Source organism: Candoia aspera, chromosome 4 (genome assembly GCF_035149785.1).
Source record: "Candoia aspera isolate rCanAsp1 chromosome 4, rCanAsp1.hap2, whole genome shotgun sequence".
Lineage (NCBI taxonomy): Eukaryota > Metazoa > Chordata > Lepidosauria > Squamata > Boidae > Candoia > Candoia aspera.
The window spans coordinates 53,022,111-53,049,177 of NC_086156.1; the positions used below are offsets into that span (position 1 = coordinate 53,022,111).

The window sequence follows — 27,067 nt, forward strand, 5'->3', positions numbered from 1 at the left end:
TAACATTGCAATTCTCAGTCACCTAGTAATAATTCTATTTCTATTGGTCTTTTGAGTAGATATGTATAGGTTTCTGGTCTCTACAAGCCCAGTTCATTAATATAATGAAATAAACCTTGGGTAGAAATTAATTTCAGTGGGGCTTGATAAACAGACAAGCTATAGCAATGACAAGGTTGCAAGGTTAGCCACTGAGCACCACATGCCCAACTGGGATAACATTTCATTCCTGCTTATTGAACCATAGAGTTCGTGCCTTGGTATAGTGAACCCGGCATGGTGGACAGCAATAATTTAGTTTCTTGCCAACAGGATGTGTCATAGCAGAATTTAAAAGATGTCTGCTGATATACGTAGTAGAGCATATATAAAAATTGAGCTTGTGGAGTTGATCATAGATTTATTTTAAATGACGCAACACTGAAAAACATAGTTACAGATGACTTTTTGATACACGATACATGGTATTTGGGGGGATTGTTGAAAGTATGTTGCATAAATACATATTGTGAAAATATATTGTCTTAATCTTCCCTTAAATCAGAAATGTATTTATTCACCCAGCCACTTTAAAAATACAAAACTACTACTATAGCCGCCTCAATCAGTATAATTTCATCCTCAAGCTTTAGTAATGTGGAGGTGGCTGAGCCATGCCTTCTGTTGTGTTTCAGTGGCTTTGAAAGTAGGTTTGGTAACTTTTGTCTAATCCTTTGGAATGATAATTTTGCATTAATATGCAGATTCGACTACTTAATATTTTGGTAATGGAGCAGCTAGTTTCTTGTAACAGTATTCTTTACTGTAATGCCTGACAATAAGAGCAAATGTCTGAATGGACAAGTCTACATGACCAAATGACTATAAGTAGGTAAGGTACTTGCTAATGCATAAAATCAGTGGTAGCCAACCTTTTGACAAGTGCACCTCAAACCAAGGGCAAAGAATGATATGGTGACTCTAATGCACATTACACTCCCTCTGTAAAAGGCTCCTGTTAGTCTCCTAAGCTGAACAATTCTACATGTTCTCCAGGTTTTGTCCAATTTCAGTTCAAATGCTTGCTGTTTATGTCACCAATAACTTGTGCTGCAGGTTGGTTTCCTAGGGTTTTTATGTGCTATATATGCATACAACACATAGGCATCTCTTTGTGTGTATATGTACGTATGTATGTAAGAAAATAACATGGAAAAACTTTGCGGCAATTTTTTCCCCAAACACATCGAAATTAGAATAGTTTGACTTCAGTACTACAGGATTACTAATGAAGTCTTCTGCAGTGCAGCAACTCAGTACAATACAGTTAGTGCAGAAAAGTTAAGGTTTTGGTATTGAGGAGGCTACTCATATTTGCATGGGGAAAAGATCAAGTTACAGGATCACCATAGCTCTGACAAAGTACAAACAAACCTGTTGCCATGTATATGTGAACAAATAAGTACTTTTTTCCACATACTGTTTCAGAATATGCTAGCTTTAAGTTCTTGCAATCATGCTGATTTGATAAGCTTCAGCCAAGTTTTGTCTGGAATCAGTCTGTAAACCGTGATGGCTCAACTATAAACCCCTGTACGTTGGAGAGGTTCAAAATGTAGGGACTGAGCTTCCTACAAGATGGCCTTGCCTCTGGAGCTGGGAATTACTCAAAACGGCAGGTAAAGTTTTCAGGGAAGAGTCCCTTACATGTGGATGCATCTTTGCATTGAAGCCAGTCACATTCCTTAATGCCTGTTAGCCAACCTGCTTCCTGCAAGGAAAGAAAACTTTAGTTTTGTAATTATATTTCCATAAGAGCTGCTCATACACTGTTTATGCATGTAAAAATGATCTCTAGACACCTTTTTTAAAAAAAGCAGCTTTTAGCAATGCATAACTCCATCTGTGTTATAAGGCGAAATAATCAGCTCTTGCAGTATGGTCTTCAGTAATTTTAAGCTACTTCATTCTTTACCACATAGCCCTTCTAAAATACTCTTATGAATGAAAGTGTTGCTGAAAGCATTTCAGTCTAAGTAAAAAGCAAATTTACTTAAAAACTGTTAGTACAAGAAAAGCCCCTCTGCTGTTACCTGATCTGCTTCTGCTGCTGATGGGATTACCAGTACAATATCTCCCCGTTGCAAAGTCAGTTCATCACTGTTGGCTGCCTCAAAATCATGCAGCGCTTCAACCTAAAAACAAATAGATGTCTATGGACATTTTATTTCCTGTATTGTTAAAAGGCACAATATACCTAAGTAATGGCTAAGTAAAATAAATTATTTTGTTTCCTTTTTCCTAATATAACAATGTACATTCCATAGAATGGACAAATATTAAAAGCAACTAAGAATGGCTGTTAATAAGTCTCCATATTGGTCCTTTCAATATGTTTCTTTGCAACATCTTTGCAGATCTACAACTCCTCATGCGAGAGGAAGTGCTGAAAAACAAGACTTACATCAAAGTGTTGTGGCTACTTAATGAACTGAGTAAAGGCTATACTATAATAATAGGCTAACTAGTTTTGAGCGTGCTACTGAAAATTACAAAATTTGAAGACAGGAATGACTAGTTATAATTGCACATTTAATCAATAACTATCTATTGGTATACTTAATGCTGTATTATGCTATTTCTATAGAAGGACTGTAGAGACGAATGACATCCCTGCACTTCTTCATCTACATTCAGTGCTATAGCGCTCATGGTCTAGTGGTTAAGGCAACGGGCTAGAAACCAGGAGACGGTGGGTTCTAGTCCTGCCTTAGGCATGAAAGCTGGCTGGGTGACCTTGGGCCAGTCACACACACTCAGCCCAACCCACCTCACAGGGTTGCTGTAGTGGGAAAAATAGGAGGAAGGAGTATTGGGTATGTTCCCTGCTTTGAGTTGTTTAACAAAGGTGGGAAAATAAATAAATAAATGCTCAAATAAACCTTAAAGAGGAAGCCAGGTGGCATGTCGTCTGCTGATGCAGGCTGCACTTCTGTTATATTTGTTGGCTCACTTATAACATCTGAAGATTCACCAGTGGGTACTTCAGTTCTCTGACTACCAACTTCTTCCACAGAATCTTTAGATGCATTAACTTGTATCTCATGATCATCTCCATCTTCATTGTTTGATGCAGGCTCTATGACTACTGAAGGGATGTTACTAAAGTTGTCCTTAGAAAAAAGGAAGGTGAAGGGAGGAAGGAAGGAAGCAATATTTTGAGTAAAAACATCAATTACTGATACTTAAAAAATATTCAAGTCCTTTAGAGCAATTAACTGACTCAAAACAGCTAGAATGTAAAAAGATGAATTCAATGTGCTTTCTCTATACAATCAGGGAAATACTGTAATGGTATGTGGGGATGACCTTGGAAGACAGGAGGAAGAGCCACAACCTAGACAGTGGTCTGATAAATGAAATTTGAGTGTGAAGGAAGAGGGGTGGCAAAAGTGTTTCAGAAGGGATCTTCCCTAGTTTTTGGGAGAGTAAAAGTGAGGGATGGGAGAGGTACTGTAATGGTATATGGGAAAGACCTGAGAGGCTGGGCGAAGAGACACTGCCAAGGGAGACATAGCCCGCAGCTAGATAGTGGGTGGGGCGAGAGGCTCAGAAGAGAGCCTCCCTAGTTTCTTGGGCTGTAAAGGAGACGGGGTGTGGGGGGTTATACTTTCATACTTGCTAGATTCTGTCAATGTAGCTTTACAATAAAGTAGAATTAGCTCATTTGGTTGTGATTCCTATCTGGTTTACCCCACAAGGCCAACAGGTACTTTCAGACCTGCAAGATTGATGTTAGGCTTGCAAGGTCAAGAAGCAGACCCAGGAGTACTAGCTCTATCTCTTGTAATGTTACATTAACAGAATCTTGCAAGTCTGAAAGTACTCCTCCCTTCCTTCACTTTTACTCTCCTGAAAACTAGGGAGGGTCCCTTCTGAGACGCTTTCAGCATCCCTCGTCCTTCAGACTCAAACTTCAGTTATCAGACCATTGTCTAGGTTGCAGCTCTTCTTCCTGTCTCCCAAGGTCATCCCCACATACCATTACAAATACTTAACTCAGTATAATAAATATAATAAGATCTAATAATATAGGTGCCCACAGGAACTTACTAGCATGTGACTGAAACCCCACATATCTGTTTAATAAAGATTATTTTAGTATTTGCCATCCAAACACAAACACTTTAACTGTGGCTAACATGTGGCCTTAATTTTTGGCATTTCTTTATGTGCAAGGTTATATAGTAACTTCAAGGAAGAGGGAGCTCCATTTCTTATACATTAAATTAGGTAATCGTTGAGAGTAGAGAACTCATAAAAGTGGTGGCAACTCAGCTTGGGATAAGGCTTGGTTCTCCACAGTTTGGCTGTTGGGTATTTCATAGATTGAAATGGTAGAACATAATAAATGAATTACTTCCAGGGGAAATGCACTACCAAATATGAAGATGAGCAGTATTTTATTAACTAGTCTATGCTGGTCTTTGACCATAATAAAGATTTGATACGATTTGTTAACTGGTAAGTTTTAAATAGTACATTATGTTTGCTGCTTTGAAGATTTTGTTAGAATGTGAATGGAAATATTGAAGATAGAAAAGTAATATTAAAATTCTGGTTCTTAAAATAATATTGCTGTGACATGCGTTTATACCACAATCATTACAGATAGCAGTTTTTGTAAATTAATCTGAAATACTTTACTTTATAGATATGGTACCTTATACTGTTGATTTTTTTTAAAAAAAATCAGCCCTTATGACTTTGTTACCTTGTTAAAAGAGCATCATGTTGGGCTTGAAAATCATTCTGAAATCTAAGCAACACAATTTGAAATAACACAGGCTATAAACCTCATTTTAAAAATCACAGTATTAGCTAATTCAATTTTTTAAAAACCTTCAATTTTGGAACAAATGATTATACCATCATGCTGCATAAATTCACACTTTAACCAGTTTAACAATCACTAATTGCCCAATTATCCTAAAAACTACTGGAGCGATTACAGAGGAATGTCAAAGCGAATTCTCAACACCTCACTCAACAGTTCCCAGAATTCTTGGGCCAAGTCATGACCATTCAAGTATGACAAAACTTCATAGAGTTAAGACCATGAATTTCCAAAATCATACTGAAAGGGAAAAAGAAAAAAAGACTTGTGCTTTGGTTGTACCTGGATGTCGTCTGCTTTCCCTTCAGTGTGATCTGTGCTGCTTTCAACAACTGCTGTTTCATCAGTAACAGCAACTTCATTTATAGAAGTGGCATCAGCACACACAGTTTCAGTAGGACCTTCAACTACTGAGTCCATCTGCAACTAATAGGAAAGGTAAAACCCCAAAGTTATTGACATACTGTAGATCCTTTTTGATATGTCCAATCCTGTAATTTATAAAAGACCTTTTAAAAGAAAGAGTTTTTTATGGCTGTGAGAGCTGAACCATAAGGAAGGCTGAGCGAAGGAAGATCGATGCTTTTGAACTGTGGTGTTGGAGGAAAATTCTGAGAGTGCCTTGGACTGCAAGATCAAACCAGCCCATACTCCAGGAAATAAAGCCAGACTGCTCACTTGAGGGAATGATTGTCATGAGTGCCGTTGAGCTGAAGACATCAGCACAACGGCACACATGACAATAACGAGGAAGCAGAGGAAGGGGCTCAAGATAAGCATAGCACGCACAACAACAGCCACAGACTCTAGCCGGAGGAAGCAGCCATCAGCTCACAAAGGAGAAAGAAGAAAAGACAAAGGCTAAGCGGATCGCGAGGCACACCCAAGCTGTTAGCACAAGCGCAACGGAGATCGCCCAGCTGACAGCAATCACCGGCTGAATGAGGAAACCGATGATGGGCGATCCCGGGGCACCAGCTGGGGCCTCGCAACCCTTCACCTACCGGCAAGACAGCATGCAGGACAAAGGGGGGATGACGTAACCCAGGGTGAGGGGGCGCTGACCGGCGCGGGGTATTTAAACCCCACACCGGTGCGCTCCACTCACTCTCAGCTTTTTTCGTAACTGACGCTACGCATGAAATAAACCGGAACCTGCTTTCATATGAATCAGCGTCTGCGTTTTACTCTGCAGTAGGCAGTGCATGACAATGATATTAAAGGCAAAACTGAAATACTTTGGCCACATAATGAGAAGGCAGGACACCCTGGAGAAGATGCTGATGCTAGGGAGAGTGGAAGGCAAAAGGAAGAGGGGCCAACCAAGGACAAGATGGATGGATAACATCTAGAGGTGACGGATTTGACTTGGGGGAGCTGGGGGTGGCGACAACCGACAGGAAGCTCTGGCGTGGGCTGATCCATGAAGTCACGAAGAGTCGGAAGCGACTGAATGAATAAAGAGTTTTAGGCAAAATCATGAGGGAAACGTCTACCTATGGTTATCAGTCCAGGTGTGTATGCTGCCTTCAGTACACGAAGCAGGATGCCTCTCAATGCCAGTTGCTGGAAAGCTATAACATATTTCTTCTTAGCAACAATACAGATGTGATTTGCTAATCTTATGGTGATTTATTTATCCATTTATTTACACACACACACCAATTTATCCTACAACCCTGGTATTTCCTGGAGCTTTCTTATTCAAGTACTAACCACATCCAACCCTGCTTATCTTTTTGAAATCAATCAGGTGCTACTTTCTAGTATGACATGAAAAGGAGATATTGAATGCAGTTATCATAAGCAACTGATGTTGAATTGTAACATACTATGGAAGCAAGTTCAAACAGTATCAGATTAAAAGCAAAAGAATAGTGAGCAATGCAGAGAGCAAGGGGGATTTCCTATTGTAACATAATTGTGATCATTTATGATCATGCAAGAAAAAAACATATCTTTTAATTTCCAGAGTTGCTATTGGTATATTCTCTTGCAAAGAATACTAAGGCATCCATCTGTCTTTCAGTGCAGCATAAATCCCAGCAATTGTGAAGTATAAAACAAAATTAAAAGCAAAACTTTACACACACATGTAAAGAGGGATGGGTTTTGATCATGTGGTTTGGTTTTGCCCACCATCTTGACTTCTTTACCGGGCGCCCCTGATGCTTATAGTATGGGATTTGAACACAGGTCTTGCTGGGCCAGGTTCAACCCTCTCATCATAGAGTAAAGGCCCAAATGAAGATTTTGTCTGCTGATTACATCTATAACAATTGGTGATAATCAATTTTAAAGTTACTTCAAGATGACAGTGGACCAAGTAGATGAAGTGTGATGTGTATATAAATGAAAACAACTGCGTGGATTAGCATGAGTACCAATCACTCACCACAGTTTCTGCTGTTGATTCATCAGCTTCCAAAGCCTGTGCTTCTGGCTTGGTAGCAGAGCCAACCACATCAATGCCTTCCTCTTCCTGTAGTTCAAGAGATGGAGCTTCTGCCTCAGCCTTTAATTACCAGGAAAAGCAGACAAATAAAACTCAATGCCTGGTTCATACAACCTGCTAAACCCTAAATCTGGAATAATAAAACACAGTTGCAGCGCTCATCTAGTATGTTCTGTTCAAACAAATCATTGTAGAGTACAGAGATGTTTCTAAAGAAAATACACAACAGTTAGTTAAACACGAGCTTAGCCTGGGAAAACAGGAAAACACAAGAAAGAAATTCAATATTGCCCCACCTTGATTCTGTTTGGTACAGATTTTGTCAGCTTTTATCAATAGAGTTCTAGCATTTCTTGTGGTATCTATTTCCTACCTCAAAGAGCTGACAACCATATTGTGATTGAAAGTGAGAGCTTGGTTCCCCGAAACAGAAAACTACCAAGATTACTTCAAAGCTAAAATTTGGTGTGGAGTCCTGACCTCCCTGAGATGTATATTTAAAAGAGAGGGCCATTCTCCTCACTTCAGCAAGCAGTGTGGTATTGTCATGTATGTACTAAGTTGTCACATGCATTCTACCTGATGTGGAATGGATTAAAATATTGGGTAGATCAATGATGGCAATTCCAAGAACCAGTTACAGGTCAATAGGCAGTTCTTCCCTGTGATTCACACATATGGGCAACCAATTGGCTATCAACCTGAAAGTGGGATGGGTGGCTAGAAAACAGTAGACCATCCTGCTTTGCCAAGAGCTGCAGGAATCATGTTTGTGGGATGTAATACAACAATGCAGTATTTTGGATTTGAAGGCAAAAAAATGCTTGGAGCATGTGGGAGTGTATAAAGTAGTTGTCAACTCCTGAAAAAGGGACAGTTGATTTGTGGGAGATGCAGACAGACTACATTTGCTCCGAAGCACTTTTCTGCCTTTCCTTTGAATCGTAAGTGCTGTACAGCCCTAGCAAGTAGTGAATGTTGAAGGTAGCAACTGGACAGGTTCTTTGGTATTAGTACAACTGCCTTGTCAGATGTTCTAGAATAAAAGTGAGTGTGGCTTATATGCCAATTTGAAGCAGAACTTAATGGCTACTCTGAACTCTTAATAACTGGTTAATCTTTGTGAGGATTCTGAAAGCATATAAAGAAGTAAAGGTCCTTGTGGAATGGTGCAGTAGAGCCCAAATAAAATAGCAAGGGAATGCAATATCTATTTCAATGAAGAGGTTGGGTTCAGAGAGAAAGCTGGTAGGATGACATCCTAGTTAAGGTGAAACTGGCTTTGAAAGGAAGTTGTTTTGATATGAAACAACCTTTTCTCTGTGAAACACCAGATAACATTAGAGTCTTCTTAGATTGAAACATTATAGAAATTTAAATAAAGTTCAATGGAGCATAAAGCTCACTGGAGTTGCACTTTGATGTGATTACAATTAAGAAGCAATATTCCTTGACTGCGAGGATGGCTCAAAAGCTTTTGGATTACTAAAGTCAATGCAGAGACCCCATAGGGGAGTGACACAAGACAAGGGTAGAAAAACATTCAACAACCTTTTCAAAAAAACATTTAATCAGCAGGTGAGAAAAATGTGAAGCTCCTTCAATGAAAAGATGAAAAAGAGAAATCATTGCTAAGTAAATCAAGGATTTGATTTCCAACAGGAAAGGATTTGTACCTGTAAGGAAAATTGAAAACCTCACATATGCAGATAGCATATTGATGAAAATCTACATTTCTTGCTGAAGCAAAAACAAAAATTCTACACCATTTACAATTATTCATCTTCAGTATAGAAACTTATTGGCTGCAAAATTTCTGACAATTCACCCTTCGGTAGATTCTCCAAATGGTCAGCGTGTTTGGAGATTAAGGTGCTGGATTTCTCCCAATATATCATGAGATGATCTGGCCAAGATAGAAGATGGTGAAGTTCTTGGGCTCAAAGAAAGAGGAACACAAACCAAGGGTTAGCTGGCAGGGCTACCAGGGAGAATTAGAATGCCATCCATACTGGTTGCCAAAACCATGATGAGCAGTAAAAAACAATGAAAACAAGTATAGAATGATGGGGCAGCACAGAAATTAGAAGAAATCTACTGCCCCAGCTGCATTAGAAGAAAACTGTTGATGGCCCAAGTTGCAAAGAGATTCAGCCTCAGCTGATCCTCTCAATGTCTGGAAACTACTGCTGAATGTAACTCCCATTCACGGGGCAATGAGCCTATGCGACTTAGAGCATCTGCTAGGAAGTTAACCAGAATAGACAGATATACAATTGCCAGATGGATGTTTCAAGATGTATACCAATTCCACAGTCATATGATAGATGTGACCAAGAAGGAGAGATTTGGTAATACACTGCTTATTCAAATAGCAGAAAATATTGGTGTACTCTGACATGAATCACTCAATTCTGGAGGAAGTGGCCAAAAGCTCACTATCTTGAATACTGCTGAAAGTTCCAATTTGCTAATGGGGGACGAACATTCCAGGTCCTGAATTGCCTTGAATTGAAAGGGAACCACAGTGGGAATCTCTATCTCAAGTTCAGTGCATTAGTTGTCAGCATAACTGAATGTGTGGGTGCACGAATAGAGTTCCTCTCAACAAATTGGATCCTGCTGTCCATTAGTAGAATGAAATGCATATCTTCCAGGAAAGGGGATGTTTAAGATGGTGAACACAGGAATGGTTTGGGACCAAAAGGCAGAACCAAGCCTGTGGTGGACACATCCAAAATCTGGCAGAAGGAATTACTCCTGTGGTGGATACCACATGCCCCCCAAATCAGTGAACAAATGAAGGGTCAATGGGATGAGGAGCATAATGGCTGTAAGCAGATCTTCTGGCAGGAACTCCCTGCATGCATCCAAATGCATTCCAATGAATTAGTGTATCTAAGTAGGGGACTGCTAAGACTTCTAAATTGACAAAAAGGCCCAAATCTTTCTATAGATGGGGTCTCAAATGAGCAACAAACAATGTTCAATATGGGTAAAGAGAAATGCCCCAATTGTTTAAAGTATGCCATCACTGCTGCCATGGAATTAAAGTCAGGGGGTGGTACCACTGTTAAGGCTAATCAACAGAATTTAGGATTGCTTCAAGCCCATTTGCTTTGCTGGAGAATGCAACTTTTGAATCTGAGTCTTACACCACTGAGCTCAAATCTCCTGGGTTAAAGCTGTATAGTGGACCCACACTAATCTGTGAAAGATAGTGGAGTTTACAAAATTGATTTCTTGCTTTGCAACACTTGCAGCTTCAGCTTGGAAAATCTTAATGATTTCTTTTTTATCTTCCAGAGGGGAAGAGTGCCCCCCCCATGCTGGTATTTAATTGGACAAACATGGTGATGGGCAATACACAGATCCAAAACGCCCAAAGAATAAAATGTTATGCCAATATTCTTCAACTTCCTATCCATTGGTATTGAATGTTGTGCTATAGCTAGAGTGTGGAATGGGAAGCTGCTGCGATACAGAATTCAGAGGAAGGGAATGAATAAGAAATGAACATCTCTTCACCTGGATGTCATGTTCACTGTTTCAATGTGCACTGTACATCGTAATGTTTCACATGCCATGGCGCTGACGCGCGTTTCTGTTTGGGAGGGAGCTGCTGTGAAACCTTGTGCCAAGCTCTGTATCTATGTTCATTTCAATGGAATGTGTTTGGGTTATGTGCTCTCTTCAAGGACTATTCCCGCAGACCATCAGAAGCCGTTAGGAGCACCTGGGATTGTGAACTTGGGAAGATTCTACGGGGGGAGGGATCTCATTTGCACCAGGGGTTTTTAGTTTGAATTTGGCGCGCTTTTTCCATTCTCAGCTTTCTTTGTGATCCTGCATACTATTCTTTAATAAATCAGATATCTTTGCATTGCTGCTCATGAGTCTGAGAGTGTTTTAGAATAGGCATTCATTACACTGGACATGCTAAATGTTATCGTTCCTTTTTGAGGATCACGTTGACCAAGAGTCTTCACCATTTGGAGGAATGTATGAAGTATTTGTATCTCCCAAGACATCATTATTTCATTCATTAATTCAATTTATATAGCCACCCATCTCACTTACAGGATTTGGGGTGGCTCTCAAGTTAAAACAAAGACAAACTCGGATAAATAAATTAAAACTACCAAAAACATAAAAGTGTGGGAAAGTGCAACCTACAACTCATGGACAATACAACCATCTGGTAGGCTCTCCACAGCCATTTAATCTAACCAAGATTAAAACTAACCAAGTATAGCACATTGTGTGAATACAGTGGTTAGACATGTGTGACAACAGCTGGAGAGTCTCCTAGTTTTGTCCACTGGTCACCTGTCATATGCCAGCAGTAGTGAAGGATGGGGCAAATGGCAGAATATGGTACAAAAAGCAACAACTTACCATGCTATCTGTAACATCCTGACTTGGCTGCAATGAAAACAGGGAGGTGCCCTGGGAATGTGCATATATATTTACATATATAGAATATAATTTTTATTAAGAATTTTAATTACAATAGTTAAAATACAAACTAAACTTAGAGAAAGAGAATGGGGAAAAAGAATATAAAGTGCAGGAAAAAAAAGAAAAAGAAAGAAGAAAATAAAGAAAAAGAAAAATATATAAAATGACTTCCAACCTTCATCACAACAAGTATAAACAAATTTAATAACTCTTCACCCCATATAAAGTTACAAATATCTCTTATCTCTTCATCCCATATCCCATTCCTTATCTATAAACAAATCCATAAAACAGCTTTTCAATCCTGGTATCAGCAAAAAGTCCATAAAGGGTTGCCAGAACTTTCCAAAAAAACCTCTTATTTTAACCTTGATCAAATAAACCAACTTTATATTCCTTCCTTTTACTTCTAACAATCTTTAATTCAGTCAAATATTGTTGTAGGATTTGATTTCTCTTCAATTCTTCTTTATCCCATCGTACAAAGTTCATCAAGGCTTTAATAAGCCTCTTTTGTAGATCCAGTAAGAAAACATTTTCCAGGTCATTCTCTTGGTTTATCATTTGTATTTCCTTTTTAATTTTTAAAACTTCAGCCAGTTTCTTTTGTATATCCAGTAAAGCAACCTTTTCCAAATCATTCTCTTGGCCTGTAATTTGTAGTTCCACTTTCAGTACTTTCTCTGTCTTGTCAGATAAAATTTGTTCCACATCTGTCACTCTTTCATTAACATCTTTTAGGCAGTCTATCCATAGAAACAGACATCATTACTGACAGTGTTGATATTGTAGTTACTAATTTCTGGCTCCATTCTTCGAATATCTGCTTTAATATTTCCAATGTCACAATGTTTTGTGTCATTTTGTAAGTCCCAGCATTAACAGACATCAACAACAGGTTTTTCTTTTGCTTAGAAACTTTAGTCTCCTCAAGTTTCTAAAATCATCACTTATCTTTGTTATGACCCAGGATAGCCAAAATAAATCTGTTTCCCACAAGGCGCTGTTTATTTTTTATAGTTATTTCCAAAACCTTATAGTAAAAGTCAATATTCCAAATTTATCTGCACCCTTAACCTGTTTATAACTTTCTTAGATCAAAAACTTATTTAGCTTTTTGCTGTTTCTTTAAGTTCTTTTAGTTCTTAAGCTTATAATTAATTTTTCTTTGTTCAGAGTTAAAGATAAACTCACCTGATGAAGACTTTTCAAACTTGTCCTTCCGAAGCTCTCTAATAGCTTTAAGACAGTTAATAGGCAATTTCCAAAAGTGATTAGAAAGAGAGGTTGACACAATATGATACAAAAAGCAACAACTTACCATGCCATCTGTAACATCCTGACTTGGCTGCAGTGAAAACAGGGAGGTGTCCTGGGAATGTACATATAGAAAGGATACATCCAGGGCATTATTTAAGCATCAACATTTAATAACCTACTAAAGATTAATTATGTACAATATAGCAAAATTATTATCTCATATTCGTGTGTTTAATCAACAGTGTTTCTAACCAATGGCTTCCAAAAAACATGCAACTCTTTTATTTTGTCTATTTAATTTAATATTTTCCCAACATTTGGGAAAATATCATTTTTGTTCACAGTTCTTAGTGAGTTAAGCAAGCTGCTAGTAATGGAGTCTGGGGGCTGGGATTTGCAAAATATTATCTCAGGAAACAAATAGACTTTTGCAATGAAATGTGGCACTCTTTAAACTACAAAAGCTTGTTTGTAGACATTAAAACATTTCTATTATTTTTGCTTAGTAAACAGTGGATTTGATTCAGTGTCATTTATTATTACAGCAGCTTTACACTAACACTTTTTGGGTAGTACTTTGAGTTGCATTTTCATTTATAAGGATCTATTAAATATAATGTAGGATTTCACATGTCATTTGTTACTGACTTCAGTGGAGTCATCATACTATCCTAGGCTGAGTACGTTTAATCAAGTTGCATTTTTTATCAGTTTTATGGATGATGTCTTCGCAGCTAATAGCTACCTGGTTTATGTAACCTGAAAGACCATGCACTATAGTTTACAACAGCAGCATCTTAGCTAAGGTTTGGAACTGAGGTAATCCAATTTGGAGGGATTTGATTTAAAAGTGTGATATACAGCTTGAAATACACAAGCCCACAAGACTCAAATTATTCAGAGGGCCAAACTTTTGTTTGACAAGACACCAAGCTTCACACCTTTCAGCTTGACTGCAATCACCAACTAATTCATTTCCCACAGGAAAGAACAACGATGTTAAAAATGGTGGAACACATTAAATACATGTCCTTCCAATTTTTTTTTAATGAAAGCGAGTTTAAAGCAAAGCATACATTCAACCACATCAGAGGTATGCAATATTGGATCTGGTGTGGGCATTTGCACTGGTCCTACAGGCATTTCCTTAAAGAAGTGGTGACTTTTCCTGGACTGGCATGGTAGCCACACAGACTCAGGGAAATAGATATTTAGGCTGAGGCACTGGCAAGCAGGCATACTACTGTTGCTTCTCTACTGCCACTTTAATCCAGACAAGATATTTCTGACACTGAGTCCAGGAAAAGGCATGGCCTGAAGGAACTGCTAACAGGTCCAGTGAGGGAGCCTACTTTGGATCCAAAATCTGCACACCTCTAAACATAACAAATCTACTAACACATGTGCATGTATTCTACTACATTTGCCATTACATTGTGGATTTGATAGGAGTAAATTGTTTATCCTTTTCAACCCTTCTGGTGAAGTTGGCCTACAACTCTGTCATCATTAGGTCCCACTTGCGGGGGATGATGAAATGTAATTCAATACTTCTGAGTGGCACCAGATCAGAAAATCTGCTTTACTGTATCATACCCAAACACTGGCCTTTGGGAGCTTTAATGATCTGTCTCAAATAAAATGCCCTTATTGCATCTGCAGATAGACATCCAGCTGCCGTGTTTTGTGTGACCAGATCCTTCCCGGGTAAGGAGGAGCTGGGGTTGTTCACAGGGCCACTGTGAGGAATATTCTTGGCATCTGTCCAAGTTTATCAGATTCTGACTGGGCAGATCCTTTGGAAGTGACTGAGATACATCTGAGCCCTGTTATCTGGGAAGAGTTGAGCTGGTTGATCCTGAGGAAGTGGACAGGGCCCTCATGGCTGTCGGTGACTTCAGCTACCTTTGTGCTGGACCATCCTGGTTGGTTAAGTCCTTCTGGGAGGTGGCATGTGGTTGGGTCCAAGCAGTGGTTAATGCCTCTTTATGGGAGGGGGTAGTATGACCTGCCTTGAAGGAGGCAGTGGTGTACCCCTTTCTCAAGAGGCCATCCTTGGACCCAATTGTGTAAGATAACTTTTGTTTAGTCTCCAACCTTGCCTTTTTGGGGAAGGTTGTTGAGAGGGTAGTTGGCACTCAGCTTCAGAGGACCCTGGATGAAGTGGATTATCTATAGCCTTTTCAGTCTACGCTTAGGTCAGGGTACCATACTGACATGGCATGGATTATGCTTGCTGATGACCTTTGGAGGGCTCAGGAAGATGGGGGGGGGGGAATGCAACCATCCAGGCTCTCCTGGATCTCTCAGAAGTTTTCAGTGCCATCAACCATGGTATCCTTCTGGACTGGCTTTGGGAGTTGGAAGTGGGAGGCACTGTTTTGTAGTGGTTCTCCTCCTTTCTCCACGTCTGGTTCCAGTCAGTGTTGGTGGTCGGGGAGAGGTCAAGCCCAAGGCCCCTGTAGTGTGTGGTTCCTCAGGGCTCGGGTCTCTGGTCTTTCCTCTTTAACATCTACATGAAACTGCTTGGTGAGGTCATTAGATGGCACAGGGTACAGCATCATCAGTACACTGATGACACCTAGCTATACATCTCTACCCCGGGCTGGGTAGGTGATTCTGCTGCAGTGCTGATCAAGTGCCTGGAGGCTCTGTAGGGCTGGATGGGGAGGAACTGACTTCAACTCAGTCCTGGCAAGATGGAGTGGCTTTGGGTTGTTGGCCCTCCCAGGGTTTGGTGATATGTCATGTTTGACTCTAGATAGGGTTGCACTTCCCTGGACTGAGCTGGTGTGTAATTTGGGGGTCCTTCTAGACTCACAGCTCCTGCTCAATGAGTAGATGGCAGCTGTGGCTAGGGTGGGCCTGTGCACAGATTCATGTTGAGTGCAAACTGCACCCTTTCCTGGACTGGGATGCCTTACTCACTGTCATGCACACCTTAAGTTACTTCATGTTTGTATTACTGCAATACACTTTGCATGGGGCTGCCCTTGAAGACCACTTGGGAGCTACAACTGGTCCAGAACACAGTGGTGTGCACAATGCTGGGTTTGCCCACATTACACCTGTGTTGCACAAGCGGCACTGGCTCCTAGTTTCCTTCCACATGGAATTAAAGGTGCTGGTTATCACATCTAAACCCCTACATGACACAGGACCAGGTTATTTGTGGGACTGCTTCTCCCTGAGAGTATCTGTGCATTCTACCAGATTGGATAGGGAGGCATGCTCCAGATCATTTCACTGAAATTTGCCATCTAGTAAGACTTCGAAAGGGTGCCTTTTCTGTGGTGGCCCCTATTTTATGATATATCCTCCCCACAGTGATCCGGGAGGCCCCACCCTTTTAGACCTCCGGAAGGCCATCAAGATCTGATTTTCTCCCAGGTGCTGGGGTGGAATGAGAGTGTTTTGGGCTGGTTGTTGGGGCATCCCAACGGGATGACTGAGGAGCTGGGGTTTTTGTTGTTGTTGTTGTTTTGTTTTATAGGGTTTTTTTAATGGTTCTGAGGTTTTATTGTTGTTGTGAGTCCCCAGAGTTGTGTTTTAAGATGGATGGGTATGCAAATCTTTTAAATAAATACATACATACATGCATACATACATAAAACAACTCCTTACCTGAGTGAATCCATTAAAAGCAGTGCTGGATGCCTAAGCCAAATTAGAAATCAGAATGAAGATTTTAATATCAAAGTCCTGTTTGTACATAGCCCAAACATATACGTTTTTTAAAGTAAAAGGAAAGAATGACAACGCTGACAAGAAGTGTGAAGCTAATGGGTAATGTTTTCAGTGGGTAAAAAATAAAAAAGAAAAAGAAAGAACAATGATACACATTCAGAATTCAGAGAGGCTACAGGAACATAAACCTTATCAGAAAGCAAAATTCCAAAACAAGATGTGGTACAAAATAAGATGGCATATTCAACAGTCAACCTCTTTGTGGTCAACCTAGCATAATTACATGGTTGAACTGTGCCATGAATGCATGACTACACAGATTAGCAAAGGAGGGATAAGGAAGGACTGTTCATAAAATACAAGGTTATATAATAGGTAAGTATGACCCAGGGAACTCCCTTTTCTAGACTATGCTACATAGTAGGGTAGGTACCTCTTCTTTATCAGCCTCAATTTCTTGGTACAACAATCCATATCTCCGGTTAGCAATTTCATCTTCAGATAAATCTGAGCTGTTGGTCTCATTTTCTTTGGGGCTACTGAAGCTCTCGGTGCTAGTCTTTCCAGAGTTTCCCATTTGGAACAGAACCAATGGCCTACTTATCTTGTTTGATCCACAGGTGCTAATGTTCGTCTGTTCCCCAGATGATCCTTGCTGTAAAGATGCTTCCTGATTCTGCTGCCTGGACATTACACATGTAGTTCCCCAGCTATTGTTTAATCCTCCTAAATCTTGCATAAAACCTGGCCATAGGTTCTCCAAGTTTCCATCTACAGAGTCTTGTGTGGGAGGAAAGGGACAGTTATCATAGTTATCTGACTGACTAGAAAACCCCCAGGAATCAGAACTAAATGTAGGATCCCAGCTGTCATCCCAGGGTTCTGTCTCCAACACTTTGGGGAAACTAATGTCAAGTTCTTCAGGCACACAAAACACTTTCCTATCTACCAATTCACCTTCCACATTATCTAGCTCAGAACTACTGAAATATGCATTAGTTGTGTTCTCAGACCCAGGCTGTAGGGCCACATCTCTGTCAAAGGATATAAAGGTAGCTTGACTTTCATTATCTTTATTCTCTTGAGAGATGTTGAAGCGACAGTCTTCAAATTCTTTGCCAAGCTCTTCTGCCTCTTCTGCCTCAGCATCACACCCAAGATTTCCAACCTCTGTAGAAAATTTGTCTCTGACTTGGAGGTCAGCAGTTCCTGTAATACTTGCCATATCACTTTCCTGTGTGCATTTTAGGGCCACTTTACTAGCAAAGGGTACTTCATCCACACACATTTCTTCAGGATCCTGACCCCAGGAACACAAAGCATTCTCTGTTTCAAGCCTACTATGTTCTAGAGCTGTAGAGCTGCTCGTATTCTCAAAATGGCTTCCATCTGTCTCCTTATCCGTAGCAACCCTATTAAATTCTACATCAAATTTCTGGGGGCATCTATCAGTTATTGTTTCTTGTTGCCCATTTGTACATTCTAAATCTTGTCTAATTTCTACCTCAGTGCTTTTTACAGTTCCATTATCTGGTTGTGCTAAGGCCTTAAGACATTCAACCTCACTGAAGGCTTCACTGAACTCGAGGTTAGCACCTCTGGTTTCTACCTTTTCACATGGCTCCGTATTTGTCCAGAAAGAGTCTTCTAAGCCCCGATTCTCCTCTTTTGTCTTTTCCACACTAAATGGCTCTCCACACAAAAAGCCAACAGTTTTCACTGCAGACCTCTCAGCCAAAGTTTCACTCACTAAAAGCTGGTTACTCTCCATCAGATCAATGCCATCATCTGCACTATGGCTAATGTCCAGGTATGGTTTAAGGAAAGTGGTTTCATGTTCATTTGCGTAAGTTGTCCATGATGCACCATCCTCATGCTTGCCTACAGCAGGCAGAGTAGGAGTAGCCAATGCATCAGATGGTTCTGCTGAGCTTTCCTCTGCCTGAAGGAAAGGCACAGGAACACCAGCAGTTCTTTCCTGGCTCTCACTGGCTGCCCCCTTGAGTGAATCTGGCTCTAGGTCGAAGTCGAGTGAACCTAGATCACTTTGGGACTTGTTAACCTCTTCTGCTGACCCACTGTCTGGATTTTCCTCCAGGTTACACAGGGAAAGACTTTTTGGAGAGTCAGGCTTTAAGCAGGCAGGCAGGAAAGTAAAGAAAAAAACAAGATGAGCAAGATAAAGATGGTCTTGGGGAGGAAAAAAAATACAGAACTCAAAATGTGACTAAATTAAGGAATTAATACAGTTTATAATATTTGTAAGGGTAATCTATGTTTGAAGAAAGCAACTGTCTAAACAACTGTTTTGGTAGGTGAAATAGAGGAAATCTGCTTACCGGCTGTGCCAGCTCATTGTTGGTCTGTGAGGAAAGAAAATATTAAAAAAAAAAAGATCAAGCTCAGAGAAAATGGGGAGAATATTTCATTGTGTTACTGAAAAGAAAAAAGAGGTTCTTGGCAAGAGTTTATCACATTACTGAAGGATTAGGAACTAGCTGATTACATGATGCTGAATCTCTTCCATTCCTACAGATTGCTTCACTCCACTTAGCAATTTAGAAAGGATTTAGAATGTTCATTGTTATTTTGATAATCTATATGGTACAGAAATGATTGGAACTGGGATCATAACACCAATTATTCAGTTTCCAGATAGACTGTGGTTAAAGTTTGTAGTCATTCCCAAAAATCACTGCGTAACCTGCCTGATCTTTATCTTTTTGCCACATGACCTCTGTGACAATACGATGGAATGGCTCTAATTTGTTGGTATATGTGGAAGAAGGCAAAATAAAAATATGAGCCCAGATTCTGAATTTGACAGGTTAACTTAATCCTGACACTCATTCTAGTCAATGCCTTGATATGGATAAAAAAGAAAAGCAAGCTGAAACTTGTAATGAAAATGATGTTGTATAAATAATCCAGAATTTCTATCTTGAAAACCTCAATTGCAGTTTGTGCTTTCATATTTAGCTACACTAGATCCCACTGAAATCACTGGCAATTAATTTGATCATGATTGATCTACTGTAAGTATGATTAACCTGAAAGCAACCCAATATATTGAAGAGAAGTTGAAAATAATTTGAGAGAGAGATTTAATCTCCATGATGCTTGTACTGGCACATGTACATGGTGGCATCTGGTGGAATAGATTCTGCAAGTGTTTTGAAGCAATGCAAAGCCTTGCAAAATTTATTTTCAAGAAGTAAAAATGGGATGTGACATTAGTAGCAATCAACTTCATTTTCTGAAAGAACTGTCATCCATCTTCAGTTTTAAACCACAGCTTCAGAAGCTGTTCAGAGTGATCTCACTAACAGATTTAAATAACCCAATTACAATTTAGCATATTCAAATCTGCAGTCATTTAATTCTTTGTGCTGGCTGCCAAAAATAACCAGATATAAAGCAACAATTTTTCCTAGTCTTCTTCCAAAGCCACAAGAAAGGCAACAATTCTATATCAAGATTCCCCAATGGAACTTGTACCTGAGCAGAAATAGGTAGGATAATGCTTATCTTCAACACACTCAAAGTTATAAAAAACATACTGCCATAACAAGCGGTAATGTAGATATGAAGCATTGTACTTCCTGAAATAAGGAAAATTAGCCAATGATGTAATTCCAGTCATGTTTATTGGCAAGTAAGGACTGCTTTGCTTGGATACGGAAGAAAACCATTTCCAGGCAGAACTAGTTCAGAGGGAGGTAAGAGTGAGAAAAAGGATATGGCACACTGGGACCTCAGCAGTGGCTGAGAGGAGGCAGAGAAGAGAAGGAAATGTTCCAGCCAGCAAAGGGGAGGGAAGGAAGGCATTGAGGACTGAGACGATGGGGCAGCCAAGCCAGTGCACAGGCTGTGTGGGGGTGCGGGGTGGGGTAATCAGCATCAACCTTGCTCTACTCAACCAGTACAATGACTTTAAGACGCCTCCCAGTTTCGGGGTGGGGGTGGCATAACGAGAACTATCAAAATACTTCAAGCTTTTGTTTCACAGTCAATCTGAAATGCAGATGCCGTTATTCCGATGACATGACCTCTTACAATGACATATGTGTCTCTGGATTATGCTTGTTTAATGTCCATTTACAAATTTATGGTACAGACATAGTATTTGTAGCAGGAATTTTTGGATTAACATTAAAATAACCAAAGACGCTAGGTAATCTTTCCATCAGGGTAGGATTCTTTAAACTGTTCTCTGTAATTCAAAAGCAACAATTCTGAGTATTTCTTTCCATATCAGCATAATTACGTAAAGCAGCATTTGATTTAACATTTAAATATTACCTATTCCTTTCCCTCACTCTCCTATCAAAATTTAGACAAGTTTTTTTGTGAGTGGCATATTCTGCACATTGATGATACCATTGAAATACAAAACAAGAACAAAATAGAAAGAAATAAAGGCCAGCCATACCGTCCACAGATCCCAGGGTAGCGTCTGAGAAGAGGGGAAAGAAGGACAGTGTTCAAAACCTCATACAGCATTTTTATGTGCTGTAAAGCATAATTAGATAGTAATGTCATTATATATGTGCTCAACAAAAGTCCGTGATATTGGCTAAGCAGATAGTTAGTGTTTCTCAACCTTGGCAACTTGAAGATGTGTGGACTGGCTGGCTGGGGAATTCTGGAAGTTGAAGTCCACGTTGCCAAGGTTGAAAAACATTGGGTTAGAACAATGGGTCTGGGTGCATCCATTTGATTATCTCCCCCACCACACACAATATTTTAAACATCTCTATTTGTTTTGTCCACTGAAATCACTAGGGAAAAAGGAATTCCACTAACTAGGGAAAAAGAATTCCAGCTTTTTCTCTTAAGGCATAATCCTCCAGGAATTTTGTCGCTAAGCCCCCAATTGTTGTGAATGAGTAGCTCGCAAGAGCATTATTGAGGGCCTTAATGTCCCTGCCTGAACAATCACATTCCCTTATTTTTAATCATTTTTTAATTAAGTAAAGCAAAGAACAGCAAAACCAAAGCAAAAAGAAAAGAATACATATACATATATAAAAATGAACTTTATACTACAATGAAAGTTGAAATGAAAATATGATGGTTAAAAATAGATTTTTTAAAAGTTTTAAAAAACACACAAAAAAAGATAAAGAAAAAAACATTGTAAGAAAAAGCATTCTAGTCAGCCCCTCTTCCTTTCTCTCTCCCTGCTCCCCCAGCTCTAATTGCGACTTAAATATTTTTATACTATACTTTGGTCATCTGTGATTATTGCTCATTTGGATTTAAAAAAAAAACAGTTTCTCTTTTGCTTCAAAAACCATATTCTAAGTGTCTTAGCTTGTTTTGCAGTATGATATGTTGTATATAAGGAAACTATTCCTGCTTGAATTTATTAGACCTCTGCTGTGAATGTATAGTAATTTTTTTACTACCACATATTCTTCAATTTTAGTCTCCCAGTCCTGTCACAATTTCATTTCTAGGTGTATTTCAATAAATAGCTACAGAGTATAGTATAAGTGTATGTAATCAAGGACTTCTATCATAAAAGCAGCCTTTTTAAGAAGTAGATTTAACAGCTGTTCCTACTGGGGATCATGCCAGGGTAAAGCATTCTTTGCCTGGATAATATGACAAGGGTATCAAACTGAAAAAGTTTTCCAAATACAGATTTTAATGGTCATGGTCTTTCTTCCACATTTAGTACATTTCATGTACTAAAAATCAATTTGTCCATGCAAATGAATGATGTAAATGACTGCTTCTTTTTGTGGCCTGCTTTAACTCTGCCAGGATGCCTTTAAACTTCTTAGATACTCCTTTATTGACCTCAAGTAAAAAGGCAGCTTTGACAATATCAGACCACTTACTACAATAAGCCTCAGCTTATTTATAGTGCCAGTTCAAATTGCACCACAAGGTTTCTCCTCTCTGTCCCATATATCATGTTTGAATGCCTTCTCTAAATGACCTGAGCATTGCGCACCTCAAGGTCAGCCTTGTCACTTCATTCTGCATGGCCTGTTTGCTCCTCAAGGTCTTCAGGGGAGACTGTTTACATCTTCATAGAAATAGAAAAATGGGTGGTTGCAAAATGGAAGAGGTCTTATTGCATTGAACCCTTTTTAATGGGATTATCTGTTAGGTCTATGGTTGCTTTTTAATGATTTGTGGTGTTACAGTACTTAATTTGGAAAATGATGTTGTACTGTTTAATTTGCTGTAAGCTATCTTCTCCTTCATTTTATACCAAAGTTTAGAATATAACATCTCAAATCAATAAACTATTAAAAAGTATTTTAAAATAGTTATTGGCCAGAGGGGAAATCACCATTCAATATCACCTTTTATATGCAGAGATGACTTTTTAAAAAATGCGTATCATTCTTAACCCTTAATCTATTGCTCCTCATGTGTACAAACAGTACATCTTGTTTCAGTTCTCTACAAATGTTTCTACTACAGAAATTTGCATAAGCAAAGATGGCATTATAGAATAGAAAGCAAGTCTGGTGTAGTGGTTAAGGCACCAGGCTAGAAACCAGGAGACTGTGAGTTCTAGTCCTGCCTTAGGCACAAAGCCAGATGGGCGATCTCTGACCAGTCACTCTCTCTCAGCCCTAGGAAGCAGGCAATGGCAAACCACTCCTGAAATCTTGCCAAGACAACTGCAAAGACTTTCTCCAGGCAGTTGTCAGGAGTCAAAAACTGACGTGAAGGTGCACACACACACACACACACACACACACAGAGTACAAGCATCAGAATTTGCAATTATCTTTTGAAATATCAGATTTACAGATGTAGGTAGGCAATCATGATTTTGGCACCCTAGGCCAAAATTACATGATTTGTGATGCAATGTAGTGAAATTTTAAGTGGCTACTATCAGTAGCTCCAGGTCCCTGGAACAGATATTTAATTTAAATGTACTGTCAAGTACAATCAGCATACATTTTGCATACTGAATAGAATTTTGCTTATTTTGCATTATTAATTTTAAACCTATTTTGCGTAATTTGTTCTGCTTCTGCAAGACATACTCACCTAGCCCATATCCAATCACTGCAAATTATATTGGCCAACCACTTCAAAAACCTCTTTTTAATTATTGTAACTCTTTATCACCCTTATAATTTGCTTTTATTAAATGAAAGCCACATTTGTATGTTCCCACAGGATTGTGGTATAAAACAACCCTGATTATGGGACACACAGTGTCATAATCACATACATATTTTAAAAAATACCTGAGACATTGGTGAATGGGTTACCACAGTAGATGCAGCATCAGGCTTGAAAGGATCAAAGTCCAAATCTAACAAAGACTCTTCTTTTTTAGCATCAGGAACTTCATTCTGTTGGAATTATAACCTCTTTTAAACATCATGTTTAATATAAATGTACAAATCATTTTCCTCATGGAATAACATCAGTGCAAATAATAAGGAAAGAGGTTGGAATCCAGTGGAGCTAGTCCATTCAGAATATGTGAATAGGTAGTCATGGATATAATAGGAAATGGATAATGCAGCAGATTTTTTCTAAATTAGCTTTCGGTTGTTTTATGCAAGCCATTTCATTAAGAATTTCACTAGCCTCAAGCTTTAGAGCCGGTTAGCATTTCATCATGAGTGTATTTTCCTATTAGTAAACACAGTCAGGTAGGACTAAGACTGTAGGAACCATGGACATTTGCTTAACAGAGGGCTCATCCTGAACAAATTTCAGCCATCCTCATCCAAACACAGAGTGTTTGTGGGATTCACTACCAAACCTCATCAAGATTTGTGAGAATTAACTAGAGCTTTTACCACTAAATCATTCTAAGTATATAAAATAGCCTCAAATGGAAAATATTTTGTCTGTGACTAGAAAAACTTATTCTAGGCTTTCCCAGCTTATATGTGGATCATTCCTATCATCTCCACCCAAAAAGGGTTTCCAGCCTTCCCAGCCAACACTGCCAAGGCCTTTTTGGCTTGGGATGATCAAGCTGTACCATTATCCATCCGAATACATCAGGCTGGGGAAGACTGATACATTCAGTCTTAACTCACCTGTGAAGGAGTTGTCACATTTATTTCTGGAACAAAGTTATCATCAAATAAACTGATGATATTTTCTTGTTGCAAGTCTTTTGTTGGTGTGAGTTTAGGCAGTGGTGGGACAGGAGGGCCTTTCCTCAGCTGAAGAAAAAAAAAAGCATGTTGGAAAGATAACATGATATATCAAAAGTACACTAAAACAATAATGATTTTTTCAGTGTTTCAGAACTAGGACTGGCAGTTTCTGTACCATTTTGTTGTAAGACATTACTGTCTTCAAGCTTTCTTCAAGTAATAGTGTTCCTTAGGTCGAAGAATGTCACAACCAGTCAAGTAAAATGTATTTTATTATTTTTTTCTTCCAACAGTCATAAGTGGGTACTTTAATACATGGTACAATTTTTACCTTCCTTTTATTTCCCAATCTGAGAAGTACAAAAATGTAGGGTTTTCTTGCAATAAATAAATTATCTATTTGAAGGACTGATGCACAGTCTCTTTATGTTTTATTTATTTAGTTTTTGTTATTCTGCCATACACCTAATGGAGTCCATGTGGTATACAGCATAAAAGACATCATTAAATTACACAACAAATACTTTAGAACAATGTTTCTCAACCTTGGCGACTTCAAGCTGTGTGGGCTTCAACTTCAAACAGTTGAAGTCCACACAGCTTGAAGTTGCCAAGGCTGAGGAACATTGCTTTAGAATAACAAAATTGTATTCGCATAGTTATTTCCCAGTGACTGGAAGCTCTGCTGAACAGCTCCATTTCCACCACGCCCCTCAAAATTGGGAGAAAGGTTTATGCTGCTGGCTGGGGAACTCTGGAAGTTGAAGTCTACACATCTTAAAGTTCCCAAGTTTGAAAAACACTGCTCTGTTCATTGTCAGGAACAAATCTGGGCAAAGGCAGGTGGCTGCAGAGGAAAAAGGGAGTGAAAGAGAACTCTTAGAGTCTGAGACAGAAAACTGAGTTTTTCAAAATATGGCAAACAAGAAGCAGATGATGGTCATTTCAGTCTTATTTCTTAGGGGGGCCTTCAGTTAAGGAATCTGGGAGTAAGAAGCTCAAACAACTCACAGAGACCTCATCTTAATGTAGCCACTAACAAATGATGGCTGGAATTTTATTTATCCAGTTTCCAAGATTCTGTATCTTAACCCCCTTTTTCCTGGCATTAAACTTGATTAATAAGACTCTGTGTGAATCATGCTTCCTCAGTCATGTGCTGATGATTAGGGGCTTGATACAAGCTCATAGAAAGAAAATTAGGATCAAAAGTACTATATTGTAGAAAACTACAGCATATTGTTAGATATTGAGGGTTTTGTTATTTGACCACTATTTTATTTATTCATTTTTTTCTTGCTCTACTACTTAAATTTATTATTTATTCAAATTAATTCCATCTTTATTCAAATTAATTCAATATTCTGAGCTGTCTTTGACTTTGCTGCTGCCTCATCTATAGAAATGCAGTGGTGATAAGCATTGCTTCAGAGACCTATGAGTGCAATTCTGCTCAGAAGATAGGGGGATTTTAGCTCCCATAACTGGAGGGGAAAGGCAATGTTCTCCGAGTCTCCTTACAAACTGGTGGACTCATGCACATAGCCTGCTTGCCACAGCACAAAAATGGCCCACTAACTGTTTGCCAAGGAACATATCCTCACAAAGGGGCTTTCATCTTGTACCCACTCCACTGCTGAAGCAGGCTGAATTTGGGCTACAGTCAGGGACAGTGTTTTCCATCTTATACCACCACCGGACCTCCCATCTGGCCAATTCATGGCACATGGACGAGTCAGCAATCTGCTGAATTCCTACTGGTCTGCCGAAGGACTACCCCCTTCTGTCTGGCTGCAGGGCACTACATCTTCACGGCAGGGCTGGTTTTAGGCTAAAGCCAAGCAGGCACGGCTTAGGGTGCCAAAATTTAAGGGCACCCATGCTGCCATGAATCATTCTAAAAATGCAAATCTTTACATTGGCAGAAGGTGGTGCCATTAGTCAGTGCAGGTGCCATATACCCTTGAGCCAGTCATCTTTCTTGTGAAGGTATTTTCTTCTGTTTTTTGTGGGTGAGGTTTGCTCAGAAGAATAGAACCCTCTTGGAAGACCAAATGTGAGTCTTCCGTGAAGTTAATGTTGCTGTTGGTAAACAGAAAGCAGAACCTCACCCAACAATGTGGAATGGGGAGGAACAGCTGCAGAGTGCCTTTCCCCTTGGACACCGTGCCATTGATACTTTATCCATCCTGGAATGGCTAAATCCTTAGCAAGTCAACTTGTACA

At 39.3% G+C, this 27,067-nt stretch overlaps 1 protein-coding gene across 1 annotated transcript in view; it reads right to left on the reverse strand.

Annotated features, from left to right (window-relative positions):
• Positions 1-393: 393 nt before the first annotated feature.
• Positions 394-27,067, reverse strand: part of AMPH (amphiphysin) — a 90,793-nt gene continuing 64,119 nt past the window's right edge. The window contains exons 11-22 of the mRNA XM_063302044.1: positions 24,779-24,907; positions 23,969-24,076; positions 21,172-21,195; positions 19,079-19,102; positions 16,677-16,709; positions 13,114-13,164; positions 11,730-11,756; positions 7,272-7,391; positions 5,159-5,302; positions 2,922-3,152; positions 2,073-2,174; positions 394-1,750 (exon numbers count right to left, since the gene is read on the reverse strand). Coding sequence (XP_063158114.1) covers positions 1,643-1,750; positions 2,073-2,174; positions 2,922-3,152; positions 5,159-5,302; positions 7,272-7,391; positions 11,730-11,756; positions 13,114-13,164; positions 16,677-16,709; positions 19,079-19,102; positions 21,172-21,195; positions 23,969-24,076; positions 24,779-24,907 — 1,101 coding nt within the window. The 3' untranslated portion in view covers positions 394-1,642. The remainder of the gene's footprint in view (positions 1,751-2,072; positions 2,175-2,921; positions 3,153-5,158; positions 5,303-7,271; positions 7,392-11,729; positions 11,757-13,113; positions 13,165-16,676; positions 16,710-19,078; positions 19,103-21,171; positions 21,196-23,968; positions 24,077-24,778; positions 24,908-27,067) is intronic.